We start from the raw sequence: 20,879 nt of genomic DNA, 5'->3' as shown, positions 1-20,879 counted from the left end.
GGGTCAAGCTGGCAAGTAGGCCTACTCTTAGCACATAGCTGCTGCTTTACTGTCCAGACACCGTCTTTCTTGCTGGCTGATCGCTGAGCGAGTTCAAGTACTTGAAAAACGTGGGTAATCATAATGTCAATAAGGTTTGAAAAGAAATATTTTTCTAAAGTAAAGTCTCCAAACGTATTTTCACCTTCCCAAAGTTGAAAATACATTGCATACATGTTCCCCTCTACAGCCATTGTTGATTATCAATAGCCTTTTATTGATCATATTAATCACCTATAGATCTCGTTTTTTACTGGATACTGGCCACTGGGAGGATAGAAAGACGGATGTGTGCCTGGTCAGTAAAAGCAGCAGCTATGTGCTTAGCCAGCTTGATCGACCCATTATTCTCACACAAAAGACCTGTGGTGGTTACAATTATGCTGCCATTAGCCAAACAAAACTATTGGTGAGTTAACTAAGGTGTTAGTGAGATGATATAGTTGTGTGTATGTAAGAATACTGTGAAATATATTAGCGATGCAGCCTCCCGCTAGCATAGTAACGTTATGAGCAGCGTTACCAGAGGCTTGCACTGGTTAGCTTCACAGGTAACTTTAAGCAGTAATTGTAGCGGTGTCTAAATAAAGTGTATAAAGTGTCTGTTCATGGACACCAAACAGTATGTGAATAATGTTAGCATTATTCCATTCAAAGTGCATGTTGCTATTTCATGCTAAAATTAGCTAAAGCGGAGCATGTGTTGTGTAGAATGGTCATAGAGATTACATGTTTTTTGAATGAAAAAATAGTGTCAACTTGTTAAAAGTTCAGTGAGATTTTTTTTTTAATGCTTTTATTGATAGCGTAGAGACAGAGTTGAAATGGGGCAGAGAGGGGAGTGACATGCAGAGAACGACTGCGGGCTGGAAACGAACCCGGGTCCGCTGCTGGCCGAGGCCCATGGGGGGGACGCCCTACCAACTGAGCTAAGGGCGCCCCTTTCAGTGAGAATTTTATTTGATTAAGGTACCAAAGATATTTCAGTTAAGCAATGCAGGTCATTATGTTGTAATAATAATAATAATAATAATAATAATAATAATAATACAGAATGTGGAACCGTAATGCTATGCTATAATGATTTAGATAAAGGAAACAAAAATGCATTTGAACTGTTTACTGATTTTTTTTTTTTTTTTTCCATACATCAAATGGGTGATTAGACAAGATTCTTGGATTCCAGCTGCTTCATTTGGAGAGGAGCACCGCAGGCCTGGAGTGGCCAGCAAACCCAAGAGCTGGATCTAAAGAGAGCGAGGGATTATAAATGAGGGTCACCCCTCAACTGATCTTTCAAGTATAAATAAAGGTTCAATGAAATACATATGTGCTCATTGAAATAACAGTGATAGGGCCAGGTTAAACTAGTGTTTAGTCACAATAGAGTGATCATTATTTTGTTTTATCTTCAGTCCATGATTAAAAATAGAACTGTTATGTTCTTAGTGTATTTTATTTTTGTTTATGTTGCAACAATGATACACATTTCAAGGAAGAGAGTAGAAAATACATATATTTTACATTTACCTGTTAAACCTAACTGCTGAGTCACTGTGTCTTGTTTCACCATTGATGTTAGTGATCCATTTCCTCCTGTTTGTTCCTTTCAGAGAAAATCATTAAACTGGATATAATTTGTTGAAGAAACTATTTTGGAGTTCTTTGACGGTATTCTTGTCAAATGTGAGAGCCGTGTTTCCAAATAAAACTAAAGATTCTAAATAAAATAACATTTTCTTTTCTTTTTAAAATTGTGACTGAATTGTGTTGATAACAGAATGTTGTCATGAATTGATTTCCAGTTGGGAATATTTTAGTATTTTCAGTATGTTTAATATTGTTATTATAGAGAATGTACACGGGTCACAGAGAGCATTGTTGATTGATGGATTGTACTTAGGTAATCCTTATTCAGCACTATTTTGCATGTATTAAGTGTAACAAGTGATAAATGGTTTCCACTTTACAATAAGGGTCACAAATAACATTAAGAAATGGTTAATTATGCTTAAGTGACGCTCAATCAGCACTAGTATACCTTTATTAAGTGTTAATTCATGAGAAATGGTTCCCACTTTACAATAAGGGTCACAAAGTCCATTAATAAATGGTTAATTACACTTAAGTAATGCCTATTAAGGTTAATTATACTTCAGTAATGCCTATTCAGCCCTGATGTGCATTTATTAAGTGTCACTTAATGGATAAATTGTTCCCACTTTACAATAAGGGTCACAAAGAGCATTAATAAATGGTTAATTATGCTTAAGTAATGTTATAAAAATGACATTTGTTAACAGTTAATTAATGCTTATTATTATATTAATCAACTTTCGGTTCATGCTTAATTCATGTATGGTTAATATAGGATATTTATAAACATTAAATAATGTATTAATTAATACCTTAGTTAACATGAAAACCATTAGTAAATGCTTACTACACACATTAGTTAACAGTTAACTAATGGTTAGTTAACCCTTATTAAGCATTAACTAACCATTAATTAATGTACCCTTATTGTAAAGTGTTACCCAAAAATGTGTATCGGCCGATATCCAAAACCCAGATATCGGAATCGGAACTAAAAATAGTGGATCGGTGCATCCCTATCGATACCAACAGTGCGGACTTCTCTTCCTCCAGCTGACACACACAACTTCACACAGCCCCTCCCCTCACCTGCTGCAGCAGGTTAGGCAAGTTACATTGTAGGCTAGAGTGTTCTTAATTGATGACTGTTGTGGTGGCAGGAGTAAAGGAGCTTTAATCTTCCTGTTTTCTTTATTCCGTTATTGCTTGGTCATAGATCCCTATGATTCGACTTAAAGTGAGTAAACTAATTGGTTGTGATATTTTGAGGTGCAGACATGGTCGCATTTGCCTTTTTTTGTGTGTCTGCGCGTGACATATCATGCACAATGTTTTAGTCTGTTGTGAGTCTGAAGTGTTTTCAGACTCCACAATCATTTTACCTTTTGTCTCAACCAAAGGCTGACTTTCTGTCTTTTCCGTCTTCTAGAAGTTTTTCAAAACACCCGGCAATGCGCACCGTCTCCCTCCTACTCTGCACCAGCCGAGGCGGGGCAGAGCGCACAGCAGAAAGGTTCACTGCATTTACAAGCCTGCATGTCACTGCGTGCTGAACAATGGTAGTTTACTTACGATTATTTTGTTTTCATGATTGAGGGGAAGCCATTATAGTGATCAAAATTTAAATTCAAGTTATCTTTTACGGTAACCACGTCACATAGCCTAAATTGTTACGTAATGTTACGGAGCAGGTGTGTTGAGAGATAGAGCGAGGAAAATTGGTTTCCTGTTAAATTCAGTGAATGTGCATTTTATTTGTGTTCAGCTATCGGTTGTGCTTTAGCCGCTTTAACCAAGTTAGCACCAGTTAGCATTAGTGAAACACCTAGCTGTGTGCGCCCGACAGGCTATCACGAAGCCAGACACCACGGCCGTGTCCATGTAAACTTCCACAGCTTGATCATATGGGGTCATCGTGTCTATCGTGCCTAGATATCCTCCTGCTATTTTATTTACCCTAATCAACCTTGGCTGAGATCAAACCCAGCACAACAGTGTACTATGTGCATGGCATAACAGATTACATTTATTACATAGCTAATACATTTTTGAGAAGAAAAAAGTAAAAACTATTTGCTATGATGGTTTTTTCTTTCACTACTTTATGCCTGGGGGTCACAAGGGCCCCGTCGGTAGTCCATGTATGTAAAATAGGTTGGTAGGATGAGGGCTAAATACTTTGATTACTATGGATCAAGTCACCACTTTATTTGAAGGGCCACACGACTTTAGACTTTATTGTCCCCAAAGGGAAATTCTTTTTCATATCACAGAACCGTATTTTCCGCACTATAAGGCGCACTTAAAAACCAGATTTGACGACAGTGCGACTCATAATCCTGTGCTTTTTCAGAAAGTCCAGAAATCCAGACTCACGTTTCAATTGGTTCTATCTATTATGGGCGCGCCAGCGGACGTAACCGGATGACGACAGTGACGTGCATGCAACGTCGAAGCCGTGATAATAAACATCAAAGATGGCTGCGGATATGTTGTGTGAGTTTGAGACTGCTTTGGCCACGACCCTTACGATTTAGAAGACGGCACTCAGATCTTTCATTAGCAAGTAAGTAGAATGTTCTGTTTTGCCGACCGACCATGGCAAACATTTAATTTGACAGTTTAACAGCTGTTCGCTAAACGAACGGGGCTTAATAAGTCACCTTGTGCATCGCACTGTTGGTTGTAGTGCTATCCAACTGCGTGCAGTGGGATTTGAAATGCACGAGTAGGAGCCTCCCCTTGAGTTGGAAATTACTATTGATCGTGGGCAGATCTATCGTTCAAGATATCAGGGTCTGGATTTCCAGGCTACCTTATCAATTGGTTAATTGGTTGATCCATACTGGTTGTGCACGGCGCTCAAGTCGCTCTGTCAAAATGTTTCAGTATGAAAAACCAATAAAAACTATTTAATAATAAAATGTTTCAGTACGACTGGTAAACTACAAAGCCGCACCGCCTGCAGACTTACGGCTACCGTAGTCAGTAAACTTTTATTTTGAAGCAGAAACACTAAGCGCTTCCTAGTTCATAGCCCCGCTGCGCTTCCATCACACTATTTTCGCCCGAACGCACCAGGCTTTTCTCGCTTGTGTGATAATCAAAGTTCATTTCGGACACTGAAACCCATCGGTAACAGACCTGTCGGTGACCTGTCGGTGTTTGCACCATGGGCAGAGGATCATATATCCCCGCTGACAGAGCAGTCGAGCCGGCGTTACCCAGGCAGGCAGCTCTTGACAGGCTCACAGGGTTAGCATCCGAGCTAGCAGGGCAGTTCGGCTGCTCTCCCCTCAGGCTGTTTTGTTGACATTCCCTTTAGCACAGCTCCATCTACGCAACCCCAGTCAAACGTTTGACTGCAGTATCTTCTATTCTATGCGCCTTATAATCCAGTGCACCCTATATATGAAAACAGTTCTAAAATAGGCCATTCATTGAAGGTGCGCCTTATAATCCAGTGTGCCTTATAGTGCGGAAAATACGGTACAGTTATGGGCCGCACATGACGAGGTCATGAAAAATTATGTTCAAAACTGAAATTGTTTGGCTTGCAGACTTAGCCAAGAAGAAGACATAATAATCAGTTAAAGGTGAAGTGAGCGATTTATTTATGTTAATATAAGTGTTAAATCGCTCTTTATTCATACAGTGATCACTTATATAGTGTGCGCGTTTCATAAAGCCTATCTCTCAGTCACTCGCTCTGCATGTAATCGGCAAATAAACTTTTCGGGGATCCCGAAACTGGTATTCAATCAGAAGAGAGAACGCTACAAACGCCGGTGCACGTGCAGAGCGACAGATGGGTGAATGTGTATGTGCCTACAATGGCAGAGCAGGTAAAAATCCTTCCCAATGTCTGTTTTGATGGTTTTTATCATGGTTTATCACACTAGATAACTCAATGCTTGAAGACCGCAGTGCATTAATGTGGTGACGAGGGAGGGGACCGCTAACTGCAGTAACTAGGGGTGTAACGGTACACTAAAGTCACGGTTCGGTACGTCCCTCGGTTTTGAAGTCACGGTACGGTACAGTACGGTACGGTTCATAGTTAACGGAGAATGAACAGTTTTAGCTGTCAGTAAATAGCTGACAGTATGTAACATACAAATACAATGCATTACAAATATAAAAATACTGCTGTAATTCTCCAATAAATAAAATACTTATTAAATACTAGTGTAGGTGCAGCATAAACTAAAATTGCAATGAAAAAATATAGCAGTGGTTGACACTAACGGTTGCCCGCTTGCCCGGGGCAACTGAAAATAATGTTTGGGCAAGTTGAGATCGCTTCTTGGTTGCCCGAACGGGCCAGTGGATTTTAGAGGGTTTGTCAGTAGTCTAGGCTATTTATTCATGTGTTTTACAGTCTGCAAAACATATTTTTTCCCGCTAACTCACACAAAATAGATCGGCTATATTCTTATGAACAAACGAGAGACTGTAGCAAGTGACAAGTCCCGCAGTTAAAAAATCGAATAGTTTTTAAATCCATATTAAAATCTGCAGGATAAGACCTAGTTAGCTAAAAAAAATCGCAAACGGTTCAAATGTGATGTGTTCAGGTCGGCTCAGTAAAATGATTATTAGGCAAAGGTCAATAAAATGACATCATGATGTGTTCAAATGTAACATCAAGAAAATAAGAAATTTGAGTTTTTCGCGGGAAGCTTGAATAATAGCCTACAGTTTGGGTAAAAAACTTGTTTTCCCAGCAATATAAACTAGTAGGCCTAAATATGGAATTATGACCTGCTTAAAGTCCTATCCTGAGCTCTGCTCATCTTGTAAGCAATTAAAGCAATAATACCAGTTCTCTTTTAACAAAATAATAGAAAGGTATCGATAAAGATTTGGATTGTGGAGTCTTTATAATGGTATCAATATGAATAGAAATGAATGATCCCCCTCCCTACTTACAGTATAACTGGGCAATAGCTTTAACATGGTGGACTTTAATCATTTTATGGCACACGATCACTTTTTGGCACAATGTGACCGTTTTAAATAAGTGAAATAAGTAAAATTTTTCTGAGGAAGCTAACATTCAGCTTGACTCTGAGCTAGACTGAGTTTTCTGAGCCCCTGGGCAAGGTGCCTGGCAAAAAGAGGCCCTTTCACGATGCTGCAGCAGGACCAAGCGCTTGGTGTAGTGTGATGTCATGATATCTAGGCTTATATGAATTGTTGTTGGTTGTATGTGGTCAGGATGAGACTAGTAAGCTGTGTTTGCATTTAAGAGATACGGTTCACTAAAATGTATAATTTATTTAGCCTATATATATCATTGTTTAACAGTTTTTTTGTTTTTTTGGGCAAGTGAACACATCATTCGGGCAAGTAAAACATTACCTGTACTTGCCCTATGGGCAAGTGCATTTGAAACCTTAGTGTCAACCCCTGTATAGTGTTAATGCTCAGTAGGCTCTGTAAGCTGGTGTAAACAAAGGGTATGTAGGGGAAGGTGGGGTGATTTGTGCAACTTTTTACTCAAAGTGATTTTAAAGTGAGGCCTTGACAGTTATGTCTCCAACTCAAATATGTACATATAGTTCAGGATGTTGTGCATCCCTGGCAATAAAAACTTTGGATCTGGAATAAACTGTTTAAGAAATATAGCTTTCGGAAAAAAAGTTGTCTTGACGCACAAATCACCCCACGTAAGTCACCATCATCATCTTTCTGGCCATCTGAACTCTCATCAGTGGTGTCGTTAAGTGGAATTGAGATGTCACTCTCTTCTGAGCTACTGTAGACAATCACTTTCTTTTGGTGACCAGCGTATACAGCCATGCCACTGGCACAACTCTCAGAAATGTACTTTGCACTAGTTGCTCCGTGCTTGTGGAACCAACTGCCACCTGACAAATGTGATTCCCCCTACATTTCTGCCTTTAAATCAAGGCTCAAAACCCATATGTACACCCTGGTGTTTCCTCCCCATTAACTATCTTACCTCTGCACTACTATCTGTGTTTATGTGGATGTATGGGCTTTACGTCTTTTATTTTGGTTATTGTTATTGTACCTTCATTGTTTACCTACTGAATGCACTATGTACAGCACTTTGGACAGTGCAAACTGTCATAAATGTGCTTTTATAAATACATTTTACTTACTTACTTACTTATAACTCACCCAGGCCCTTGCGCACAAATCACCCCATCCCCAGAATTTTGGATAATAGGCATGATGCAGCAATTTAGGGTTGACATTGTGCTAACTATATAGACTCAAAGTGTAGCATACCAAAGCACTAAAACATGTGTCAAATGTTTTCAAACGTGTCTATAATTGTTCAGACACAATAATCAAAAAACCTTGATCATGGAAATTTTACTTTGAAAGGCAAAACACAGTTTTTTGAGCTTAAATGTGCTTATATCTTATTCCTTGTGTCTCCCTTCTTTACAGGATGAGTCAAATGGATGGCTCTTCTTAAATATGTGGTCACATTTCCAATTTCTTCCACGGTTTTCTAGAAACAAGGGGTTTTGCAACTTCCAAAACGCACAAATCACCCCACCTTCCCCTATGTCTTTTTGACTTTAAAAAAATGAAATATTGCTGCAGCTCTGTTAAGCTCTTAAGTGCTCTTAAAAATACAACAATTATCAAATAAAAGTGCTACTGCAGCATTAATTAAATGACAGCTTGTTTATATTCAGTATAAAAAATAAAATAATGTCTGGGTTTTGCCCAGCTCGTTTTTCTTCACAGTAATGGTGATAATAGCCAAACACCTGGATGGTGCCTTTTCAAATGCGTATGATGTTCGACGTGTTACCTCCTGCATAAGCGATCGCAGTGAAACAATAACCTGTGTGCCGACATTGTTCCACACGTCTATCACTGTTTTCATAATTCACCTGGAATCCGAAGTCATCCCTCAAACGGGATTTGAATGACAGGGGGGCGCCTGCGAGCTCTGGTTTCCTGTTGTCTTTCGCCATGCAGTTCGCTCTCTGTTCGAAAGCACTGTACAACATTTTTATTTGCACTATTCATAGTCTGTAAAAGAGAGGGGGAACGCTGCTACTACAACTGCTAATAGTGATGCAAACGGAACACTAGAGCGGAGAGGTGTGTATCTCTTGCTCTGACTGCTGCGTGAGGACTCGGACGCCTGTCAGTGCTCTGGGACGGGGGGAGTGGCCGTTGAGGCACACGCTGCTTGTTTAGAAGTGTTAAGAGCGATACATGCTTTAGCGACAGGGTCTCCAAAAGTCACCAATAACACCAGAAAAAGTAGCTAGATTGGTCGCTCGTTGCTTTTTTTGAAAAAGAGTCGCCAGAGGGGTCTGAAAAGTCGCTGAATATAGCGGCTAAGTTGCTAACACTGCCTGACCCTCATGCTCACCATGGAGATAATAGACTCTCAATCGCTGGCTGCTACTGCGCACGTGCGAGCCGAGCCGCAGGCTAAATGGTCCGGGGGGAACTCCGACGACAAGTTTTAAGTTCCACACCGCAAAACAAGCCTGTACATTTGCCATATAATAACGTTATGTACTCCACATACGGACCGCGGTCCACCTCTGTAACACCAAATACGTGCCTGTACCGTCACGGTACGGTACAAATACGTGTATCGTTACACCCCTAGGAGTAACTGACAGGAAGTTAGCTAAACTGACCATTCCGCTTACTGAACCTTTAAAACTCAACGATCAAAGATTCATCTACACTAAATATAAAGTGTTAATGGTAATTTTAACCAGCTGATACTTTATAGAGATAAGTCAAGTATTTATTGTATAAATTAAACAGCTACAAATGTCCTTTTTTAACATATGTCTTTGGTTTTCTTACCTGATCTGTTTTAGTGACAGTTCTCTGTATAATCTCAATATCTTCTTGACAGATGAAGCCACAGGCTGACAGGTTGTCTAGGATGCACTGAACACTCCTCACCCTGGACACCAGCAGCTCTCTATGGTAGGTCAGGATATTAAGGCATGACATCATGGCTGACCTGTGGGGGATGATGACACATGACACATGCTAAACTCTCTACAATTCACATCCACAAACTTGTCAATTACTGCAAGCCCAGTCACAATGCTTATTCTAGATAAAGTGTTTCTTGGCTGCTAGAAGCTAGAAAAAGGCGGAGGTAATAACTAGAAAATCCCGCAGAGACAGGGTATCTGCAGGTTTCAGCATGTCAAATTTAAGACTTTTTAAGACCTTTTTAATACCACCTTGAATGAAATTTAAGACCTAAAACACAATACATATAGGCGATATTTGGGGGGTCCAGCTGTATTACAACCCAAGCATAGCTTGTGTGTCACTCAATGAGACTCATTCAAGTTTACTTTGTCTGTTTATTGAACATAAAGTGATACTCATTTATATCAGAAGCTAGGAAGAAAGTGGCCTCTCTCAGGGTATCTGCACATTTTAAGACCTCTAATGAACACCAATACCTTGGCAAATCTACAAACTACACTACAGTATATGCTCTGTAGAGTTTTATTAAGTTTGAATATCAAATATTCGATAGATAGATAGATAAATAGATAGATAAATACTTTATTGATCCCCCGGAGGAGAAATTCAGGTGTCCAGCAGCAGATAAAAAACACATCCATCCATCATACAAGCATTAATAATTACAATTACATAGACCTAAACAATACTAAAATACTAAAAAACTAAAATACTAAAAACTACCACCAATGGTACTAAAGTGCACATGCATTATTTTAGAGTCCTGTTGTATAGTCTGATGGCAGAAGGAACGAAAGATCTCTTAAAACGTTCCGTTCTGCAGCGCAGAGAGAGCAGCCTGTTGCTACGGTTGCTCCTCTGAGCAGCCATAGTGTCATGCAGTGGGTGTCTGGGGTTACTCAGGATGCCCTGCATGAGAGCCCTCATCCTACTCTCCAGCACAGCCCCCACAGAGTCCACACTCCGCCCCATCACAGACATTCAATGCACTTTAGCTAACAACTGCTGTCTAATTACAGAAAATAAAAATTGTTCAGCAGTCTGAATGAAGACCCCGCATTTACCATCAAATAAATATAAGAGATCACTGTAAAGGCAACGTGAAAACCCATCATTACCACCTTTTCAAGCTATTATAGAGTTGTATCAATTGATTGACATTTTCTGATTAATCGAGTCACAAGAACAGTTTAATCAATAAAGAAAATGTTAGCTGCAGCATGCAGTATTAGAATGAAATACAAATATCTGGTCATTTATGGGGAAGAATGTCCTTCAAATTTTAATTAGCCTACTTATGTTGTGATAGCTCGAGGTTGGACCCAAAAGCAGAACAGACACCAGGTAGTCAGTTTAGAACAATGTTTATTGAGGCAGGCTGGCAGGACAGTGGACGGCTAAATGGCGTGGCGAGCAGAGGCAAGTGGATATCCGGAAACCCGCAGGCAGGCGAGCAGGTAAGGTGAACAGCGGAGGCAACTGACACGGAAGGAAAAAGGAGCAGAGTTAGACCTAACTCCAACTGGAGACATAAAGAAAACAACAAACAAAGATATCCTTGATCTCGGGTAAGTTACCGCTCTGGTACGTAGTATACTCTGGCGCTGAATGACTGGAGTCCACAGGTTTAAATAGGGAGCCCTGATTAGCCCAACGATCCACACCTGGAAACAGCCTGCCCTGATTAGCCCAACGATCCACACCTGGAACAGCCTGCCCTGGAGTGCCACCACGCCCACATGCCAACAGGGAGGCCGACACATGGAACAACAAAACAAAGGAGAGACAGACGAGGGAAAACACACATAGGAGAAGGAGAGACTGCCGAGCCGTGAGTCATGACAGTACCCCCCCCCTCAACGACCGCCTCCAGGCGGTCTACCAGGCTTCTCTGGGTACCTGGCATAGAACTCCCGGAGGAGTGCGGGGTCCAAGATGAGGCCCCTGGCGATCCAGCTCCTCTCCTCTGGCCCATAACCCTCCCAGTCCACCAAGTACTGGTAGCCCCTCCCTCTGCGCCGAACGTCCATCACCCTGCTGACCGTGAAGGCCGGGTGACCATCAATGAGACGGGGGGGGTTGTGGGGCGACGGTAGGCGGGCACAACTCACTAGCAGTCACTGGCTTAAGCTGGGAGACGTGAAACGTGGGGTGAATCCTGAGGGACTGGGGAAGCTTAAGGCGAATGGCAGCAGAGTTAATGACCCTATCGACCTCAAATGGCCCAATGTACCGGGGAGAAAGCTTCTTGGACTAGACACTAAGGGGAATGTCCCTGGAGCTAAGCCAAACCTTTTGGCCAGGTACGTACACGGGCGCAGGGATCCGCCGCTGATCAGCCAACCTCTGATTCTGTTCCCTAGTACGCAGGAGGGCCGCTCTGGAATCCCTCCAGATCCTGCGGATCCTACGCACGTTGTGCTGAACTGACGGCACGGCGATCTCGATCTCCTGAGAGGGAAAGAGAGGAGGTAAGTAGCCCAGAGACGCTTCAAAAGGTGTCATACCTGTAGCTGCCGACGTCAGGGAGTTGTGAGAGTATTCAACCCAGGTGAGATGTGAACTCCACGAAGCTGGGTTGTGAGCGCAGATGCATCTTAGAACCGTCTCCAGGTCCTGATTAGCCCTCTCGATCTGGCCATTGGACTGAGGGTGATGGCCGGAGGAAAGACTGACGGAGGCCCCCAACGCCTGGCAAAACGCTTTCCAAACTTGAGAGGTGAACTGAGGCCCTCGATCCGAGACAATGTCCAGGGGAATCCCATGGATCCGAAACACATGGTTAACCACCAGCTCAGCAGTCTCTGCCGCCGAGGGCAGTTTGGGAAGGGCCACGAAATGCACCGCCTTGGAAAAACGATCCACAATGGTTAGTATGGTGTCGTTACCTTCAGATGGTGGTAACCCAGTTACAAAGTCCAGAGCTATGTGCGACCACGGGCGACCAGGCACAGGGAGCGGATGCAGGAGCCCGGCTGGAGGGCGATGAGTCGACTTGCCACGAGCGCAGATGGTCTTCACATATTCGCGCGTGTCGGCAGCGATGGACGGCCACCAGAAATGGCGTTGAATCAGGCCCAGGGTACGGGAAACTCCAGGATGACAGGCGAAACGTGAAGTGTGACCCCACTTCAGCACCTGAGGACGGACAGAAACAGGCACAAACAAACAACCCGGAGGCCCACCCCCAGGACCGGGGTCCCCCTGAAGAGCCACCTTCACCATGGATTCAATCTCCCATGTCAGTGAGCCCACCTGGCAGGACTGGGTAAGAATAGTATCCGAGACTGAGGAACTGCCGTTATCAGAGTTAAACTGTCTGGAGAGGGCATCAGGTTTAATGTTCTTGCTACCAGGTCTAAAAGTGAGATTGAAGTTAAACCGACCAAAAAACAGAGCCCAACGTGCTTGGCGGGAGTTTAACCGTTTAGCAGTCTGAATGTAAGCCAGGTTCTTTTGATCTGTCCATACCGTAAACGGAGATGCCGCCCCCTCCAACCAGTGGCGCTATTCCTCCAGAGCCAGCTTAACAGCTAGCAACTCTCTGTTGCCGACGTCGTAGGTCCTCTCCGCAGGGGACAGCTTCTTGGAGAAGAAGGCACAGCAATGAAGCTTGTTGTCACCTTCGGCTCTCTGCGACAACACCGCTCCCACTCCAAGATCCGAAGCGTCCACCTCGACGACGAACTGACGAGCTGGATCGGGCTGCACCAGGATGGGAGCTGAGGAGAAGCGTCTCTTCAGCTCGCAGAATGCATCCTCGGCTGCAGGCGACCAGACAAATGGAACAGACGGAGAGGTTAGCTTAGTGAGCGGTGCTACTACCTGGCTGTAGTTTCTCACGAACCGTCTGTAGAAGTTAGCGAAGCCCAAGAATCTCTGGAGCTGCTTCCGTGAGCAAGGCTGCGGCCATTCCGTAACTGCCCGGACCTTGGCTGGGTCGGCCCGTACCTGTCTGCACTCCAGGATGTAACCCAGGAACGACACTGAGGAGACATGGAACTCACACTTCTCTTGTTCAACAAACAGTTTATTCTCCCACAACCTCTGGAGGACCTGGCGCACGTGCACAACGTGCTCCTCAATGTTGCGGGAAAAAAATCAGGATATCACCGAGGTATACAAACAGTGTTTCAAATAGTCCCTAAGCACGTCATTTATCAGGGCTTGGAATACTGCTGGGGCATTGGTAAGACCAAAAGGCATGACCAAAAGGCATGACCAGGTACTCGAAGTGACCTAAAGGGGTGTTAAACGCAGTCTTCCACTCGTCCCCCTCCCTGATGCGAACCAAATGGTAGGCATTACGTAAATCCAACTTAGAAAACACAGTGGCACCATGGAGTGGTTCAAAAGCAGAGTTAATCAGTGGCAGGGGATATTTGTTCTTAACAGTAATATTGTTCAAACCTCGAAAGTCAATACATGGTCTCAGAGTCTTATCCTTCTTAGCCACAAAGAAAAAAACTGCTCCTAATGGAGAAGATGAGGAGCGGATAATACTTGAGTCCAGTGATTCCGTGATGTATTTCTCCATGGACTCGCGTTCCGGGGCTGAGATATTGTAGAGCCGGCTGGTGGGAAAAGGGGCACCAGGCAGCAGGTCGATGGCGCAGTCGTAAGGTCTGTGAGGAGGTAAGGATAAGGCCCGGTGCTTGCTGAACACCTCGGCCAGGTCGTGATACTCCCGAGGAACAGAGGACAAGTCAGGAGGTTCTGGTGAGGCAACACACTCCTTAACGGAACATGGGGGCTGAGCTGATCTGAGACATGAAGCATGGCAGAAAGAGCTCCAACTAGCAATCTTCCCAGTGGCCCAGTCAATCACAGGGTTATGTACCTGCAGCCACGGAAGCCCAAGCACTAGGGTAGCATGTGTGGAAGGCATTACATGGAATGTTATCTTCTCTCTGTGGTTGCCAGCCAACAGGAGAGGCAACTGCTGCGTTTGCTCGGAAATGAGAGCCAACACGTCACCATTGAGTGCATTAACCTTGAGCGGAGGGACAATGGGATTGGTGACTATCTGACTGTGCTCCACAAAACCAGCGTCAAGAATATTGGAGTCGGAACCTGAATTGACTAGGGCCATAAATTGATAGGTATTCCCGTTAAGGAAAATACTAGCTTCAATGTTAATGCGTTTTCGGGGCAAACAGGGCAATACTGTGCTACTCACCAGAACCCCGTCTGCGACTGGTGAGGGCTTGGGTTTAACCGGCGGGGACACCTAACCCGTTGATGTCCAGATTCACCACAGTAGAGGCATAACCCATCCTCGAATCTCCTACTCCGCTCGGAAGGAGTGAGTCGGTTCCGACCCAACTGCATGGGCTCCTCTGTAGACGAGGGAGGAAGAGCAGGGAACACAGGTGACTCCATGGTGCGGTGGCTGGAGGCATATCCAGCGCCAGCTGGAGAAGAACGCGGAACAAAAGGTCCAAGAGAGCGACCGGTCCTTTCCCTATGAAGCTCTCGGAGGCGATTGTCCAGTCTAATAGCTAGAGCTATGAGCTCATCTAAATCTGCTGACTCATCACGCACTGCTAACTCGTCCTTAACGGAATCGACTAATCCGTTGAGAAAAAACCCCCTGTAATGCCTCGTCGTTCCACCCCGTCTCCATTGCTAACGCCCTGAACTCCACCGAATATTCTGCAATACTGCGAGCCCCCTGTCGCAGTTGGAGTAGACGCTTAGTAGCGTCCCTACCCCGGACCGGGTGGTCAAAAACCATCTTAATTTCAGCTACAAAGCTAGGAAACGAAAAACATACGGCGGACTGCCTCTCCCACACCGAAGACGCCCAAGTCAAAGCATGTCCAGAGAGTAAGCCTATGACGTAACAAATCTTGGCTCGGTCCGAGGCATAAGAGCTGGGTTGCTGCTCAAAAACTAAAGAGCACTGGAGGAGAAACGACTTGCATACCCCAAAACTCCCGGCATAGCGCTCCAGTGCGGGTGCACGAGGCTCACGGGCATGCGGAAAGACAGGTGCTGGAACTGGGTCGCGTTGAGCAGGAATGGAAGGAACTGCAGGGGCTAGGTGCGTGACGACTCCGTGGAGCTGTCCTCCCAACGCCGCCACGTTCGCGGTGAGTTCCTTCAGCGAGGAGATAACGTCTCGGAGAGCCACTTCATGTTGTCCCACAAGAGTGCCTTGTGCTCCCAACGCTTGGTGTAGCCTGTCCGTATCCGCTGGGTCCATGTTGGCCAGAGTATTCTGTTGTGATAGCTCGAGGTTGGACCCAAAAGCAGAACAGACACCAGGTAGTCAGTTTAGAACAATGTTTATTGAGGCAGGCAGGCAGGACACTGGACGGCTGAATGGCGTGGCGAGCAGAGGCAAGTGGATATCCGGAAACCCGCAGGCAGGCGAGCAGGTAAGGTGAACAGCGGAGGCAACTGGCACGGAAGGAAAAATCTCGGGTAGTTACCGCTCTGGTACGTAGTATACTCTGGCGCTGAATGACTGGAGTCCACAGGTTTAAATAGGGAGCCCTGATTAGCCCAACGATCCACACCTGGAAACAGCCTGCCCTGATTAGCCCAACGATCCACACCTGGAACAGCCTGCCCTGGAGTGCCACCACGCCCACATGCCAACAGGGAGGCCGACACATGGAACAACAAAACAAAGGAGAGACAGACGAGGGAAAACACACATAGGAGAAGGAGAGACTGCCGAGCCGTGAGTCATGACAACTTATTCAATAAACAACCAACTTAGTCCATTAACTTTATTTTTCAGAACTTATGGCAGAAACTATTGAAAAATTGGTTCCACAGGTGAATGTTTTTGCACTTTCAAAATCGGGAAATAGGCTACTGTAAAGTAGGCATAGCATAGGCTACTGTATACAGGTTTGCATAACTGGGGGATGCCCATGGGACCTGCGGTAATTGGCGAAATGTTTTATTTTCTTCATATTGTTGCAGGCAGCCAAGTTAATAAACTGCGGGTATAAGGGTTGTACCGAATGGTGATGGAAATGTAGGCTACAGTCTGCGATTGACGGGACGATCGGCAATAGTTCTTAACTAGCCGTCAGAGAGACGAGCGAGGGCACAGAGTGGAGAGAAAGAAAGTGACAGACGGAGAGAGAAGCAGAGACTCGCGTCTCACTCTGTGAGCTCACGGCAACGCGACCCGAATGACCGTCTGATGAGCAGCTATTAATTAATATTTCTTTCAAAGGTTTTTTTATTCAACAAAAGATTTGCGAAGCAATTACAGTACAATGATTACGTTTTTTCCCCTTTTTTCTTCCCCCGAACACACCCCGCCCATATCCCACCCCCACACCCAACTACAAACAATCCTTAGATACATTAATTTAAGACTTTTTAAGACTTTTAAGACTTCCGCGGACACCCTGAGAGATTTATAAAAGTACAGGCCCCTCTGTGCCAAACGGCAGCCCCGCATTTGTGGCGCCCCGGCTCGAAACGCATCGCCGAATCACCGCCGCGCTCTTTCAGAAGACGGGTCCCAAGTTGGGACCGATTGGACAGTTGACGTTGTGGCAAATCGGCAGCAAAGGGCTGCTCTTGTGAAGATGTGTTGGTCAATGGCAGCCGTGTTTTTTTAGCTATCTCGCTAAAACTTTACGTGTGTATGTTGTTCCCCTCAGGCTGTGTACACAATTTGGTGATGATAGGTTGGAAATTGATTAAGTTAATGTCATGTGACCATATTTCAGTTTATGAAAATAAGGGAAGAAAAAATAATCATGGCTGACCCCTATGGTCCAAGAGGCTTTATTGTGGCGCACCATGAGCTGTACATGTGTAAGACATTTCAAGTTAATTAGAGTCGGGGTGAGGGGCGTGGCCTGTCAAACTTTGAATTTCTGAGCTATGGTTTTCGCATTTGTGGCGCCCCCTATGGGTTTGGCTCAAAACGCTTTGGGGACATGCTACCACAAGTGTTCTGCAAATATCCAGCAAGTGATATGATGATAGGACCTATGGTTAATGAGTGATGGTCAATGTCGGCCATGTTTTTAAAGCTATCCTACTAATATTTTTGTCTTTTTAGACTTTTATGGTCCCAGAGGCTTTTTTGTAGAGCACCCTCAAGTGTATCTGTGTGAGAAATTTCAAGCCAATCTGACTTTGGTGTGAGGGGCCTGAGCCCTGTTTCAGGTAGCTGGTTTTGAGGCAACCCAGAGTTTGTTCGCTCTGAGTTAGAGGAAACTCTGGGTTTTCCGTTTCAGTTAGCAGGTTCAGCGCAACCGAGAGTCAGTTACTGCGGCAACATACGCCGTGGGTCTAACCTGCTCAGGAGGTGGTTAGACCTACCCTGAGTTTGTTTTCACTTTACGCTGCAGCTCCGACTGAAGAAAGAGTGTCACTGTCACAACGCGTCCCTGTACATTTTAAAGCAAAATCACTCCATAGAAATCTCCAACGGGATGTTTTTATCATTTCCTGATGATTTTACGTTTGATCGATCATTTATTTGATCAGTAGCGTAGTTCTCAGCCCTCGTGCCGTTCATATGCGGCCGCCTTACACATCGTGAACATGCTCTACATTCATATTAATAAACCTATTGTATGTATCTCATTATTTATTTTTATGATTATCAGGAGTTTTTTAACGTCTGTGCCACTGAACAAAGGCTATTTCTGTCAGGTTGAAATGTAATTCTGTGGCTGCACGCGATCATTACTGTTCACTTGCGTGATCACAAAGTCACAGACGAGCCTCGTTAAATAGCCTAATATGAATATCGAAATTTATTTAAGATATAATTTAAATAATTTAAGCTGTGATCACTAGAGGACAAGGGATCTGGTAGTAAATCAATCAGGATCTACAATGGAAACTGTCACCTTATGTCTCAAACGTTAATATCTTTCTCTCCCCATTTAAAAGAAGCGACAGTCTGTTTACTGCACAGTAGGCTATTAAAGCTTGCCTACATAATACAGCGAATATAAAACAGTCAGCAATGCTGTGCAGCGGCATCTTAATTTTGTTGCTGCTGATATGCGTAACTTAATTCTTAAAATAGATTGCTTCTCATACGGAAGCAATGATGCTCTTGACAAAAAAAATTTGCACCGTTTTTTTCTGAATTGCAGAGGTGATTAGATCAGAGTTATGAGACAATATCCCCGTTAATTCTTCTCCATAAACTCATTCGTTAATATTTCTTACTCTAGTGGGAGGAGCGGAGAAGTTATCATTTTTTTTTTTTTTTTTTAGAAGTGGAGAAGTGGGAGGATCAAGCATTTCTTTCACCTGTTTCCATGGTGAATCATGTTATCAGCGATCCATTGACGATGGCTTTTACGCACACGCTTCACCCAGAGTGAACACGCTCAGAGTTGATTGACCCAACACTGATCCACTGTTCTGAAACCCAAAACCCAGAGTTGCTCATCAACCCTGCGCTCTGAGTTGACCAACTCACAGCACAGGATTAAACTCAGAGTATGTAAAACCAGCTACCTGAAACAGGCATCTGGCCTCTCAAAAATGTTTCAGTCGGGGCTTAATAAAAGCGCCACCTTGTAGAAAATCTAAAAAGGTGAATAATGGCACACCCCGTGGAGTGGGGACGCACGTTCTGTGAAATGTGTGCATTTATAAGTGTAACGGTGCAGGCTGAATTGAAGCTAGAAAAAAGGGAAGGAAGAATAAGAAGAAGTAGAATGGTGGATAACAATAAGTAAAGGCCGGGCCTGTACATGAGAATACGCAAAAGTATGGTGGATAACAATAATTGGTTGCACTTAATAACTTGACTTGGCTGCATGATATCACTACTGTAAACGTCAGATTAGGTACAAGGTTACACCACACACAACTATTGAAATAAATATTAAAACTTGTATTATATTTCAATTCCAGAAGAGGCTGACCAACTTCTTAAAGAAAAGAGAGGATGACTTGACCATGGTGGAGCTGAGGCTAGTTAAGAAAATGAGGGACGCAAACTCTAATATGTTTCTGTTGGATTTGAATGGACAATTTCTGGTCGATTGTACAGAAGGGACCAAACAAGACACACACACACACACACACACACACACACACACACACACACACACACACACACACACACACACACACACACACACACACACACACACACACACACACACACACACACACACACACACACACACACACACACACACACACACACACACACACACACACACACACACACACACACACACACACACACACACACACACACACACACACACACACACACACACACACACACACTTCTCTAACCCTAAAGCTCTTTTACCAAAGGCCAAGGAAGATAAAATGCTCAAAGGCTGGATGTAGCCAGTTCACTGCTTGAGAAAACTAAGAAGCTATTGTACAGACTTTACTTAAAATCAATTGTATGTCATTTTCTGTTGTAACATTACATTGTTTTATATTAATATCTACAGACAGTCAAATGCTGTGATTTAGTCTAAGACACACGGGGGAAAACTTGATTAATCCTATAGGGCTGTCGAGACTGGTCGAAGCATAACCTCTTGTGTAACAAACATTAATAGACCAACCAAATGGCACGCCCCAGAGCAGAATAACCAGTTAGTGTCATTACATTACGGAACTCCGTAGTTCAAATTATCTTTCAAAGCTGATAAAAGTCCTTCCTCTCCGAATCTAGCCCTAGAGCCTCTGCTGAGAGAATACGGACAGGTGAAAGTAGGATAAATAAATACTGAAATAACCGTCATTAACATTGGCTTCATCATCCATGAGCGAGCCCATGTTATCTAGTGGTAGGCTACGCATCAGAGAAACCGCACACTTCAGAAAAACGAGTGAATCTTACCATAGTGTTGCGTCCACGCGAAGCGGAAAGTTACAGTTTGCTGGAAAACAGAACCCGAGCGTTAAAAGGAAGTAAGAAGCCTGATGTACACTATCACGAGTTTCTGTTGGTTTCGTTTCTGTACAGTAGGCTACAAACACTGTTACCCGAAAGAAAACAGACGGCTGTGTAGCTCTTCCTGCTGTAGGAAGTGAAAGTATCCACAATCAATGCATTAGTCCCTCGCCAGTATGGTATTTCACAACGTACGTGCTGCATTCTGGTCCCCGCGGAAAACGTAGTTGTGTCAGTCTAGCCATCAATAACGTGGCTTTAGGTAGCCTACGTGTTCAAAAGTGTTTTAACAAATTGATACATTTGCTGGGTTTGCAATCTACATCATAAAAGAGAGTCCAAAGAATAATATACAGACAGGTTTCTGAATTGAACATTTTCTTTCTACAGGTCTAAGTCAATT

At 43.8% G+C, this 20,879-nt stretch overlaps 1 protein-coding gene across 2 annotated transcripts in view; it reads right to left on the bottom strand.

Moving 5' to 3' along the window:
* nod1 (nucleotide-binding oligomerization domain containing 1) overlaps nucleotides 1-20,617 on the bottom strand; it is a 60,446-nt gene extending 39,829 nt beyond the window's left edge. Inside the window, exons 1-3 of one of the 2 annotated variants that reach the window (XM_080039379.1) lie at nucleotides 20,569-20,617; nucleotides 20,423-20,462; nucleotides 9,460-9,622 (exon numbers count right to left, since the gene is read on the bottom strand). In XM_080039379.1, coding sequence (XP_079895505.1) covers nucleotides 9,460-9,615 — 156 coding nt within the window. In that variant the 5' untranslated portion in view covers nucleotides 9,616-9,622; nucleotides 20,423-20,462; nucleotides 20,569-20,617. Of the gene's footprint in view, nucleotides 1-9,459; nucleotides 9,623-20,422 lie in introns of both variants that reach the window. The other variant, XM_080039380.1, reaches the window with a different exon arrangement.
* Nucleotides 20,618-20,879: the final 262 nt, after the last annotated feature.

Source organism: Ammodytes marinus (assembly GCF_949987685.1).
Source record: "Ammodytes marinus genome assembly, chromosome: 13".
Classification (NCBI taxonomy): domain Eukaryota; kingdom Metazoa; phylum Chordata; class Actinopteri; order Uranoscopiformes; family Ammodytidae; genus Ammodytes; species Ammodytes marinus.
Note: the sequence above shows the minus strand (reverse complement) of the source record. Positions and strands in the feature narration are given on the sequence as shown.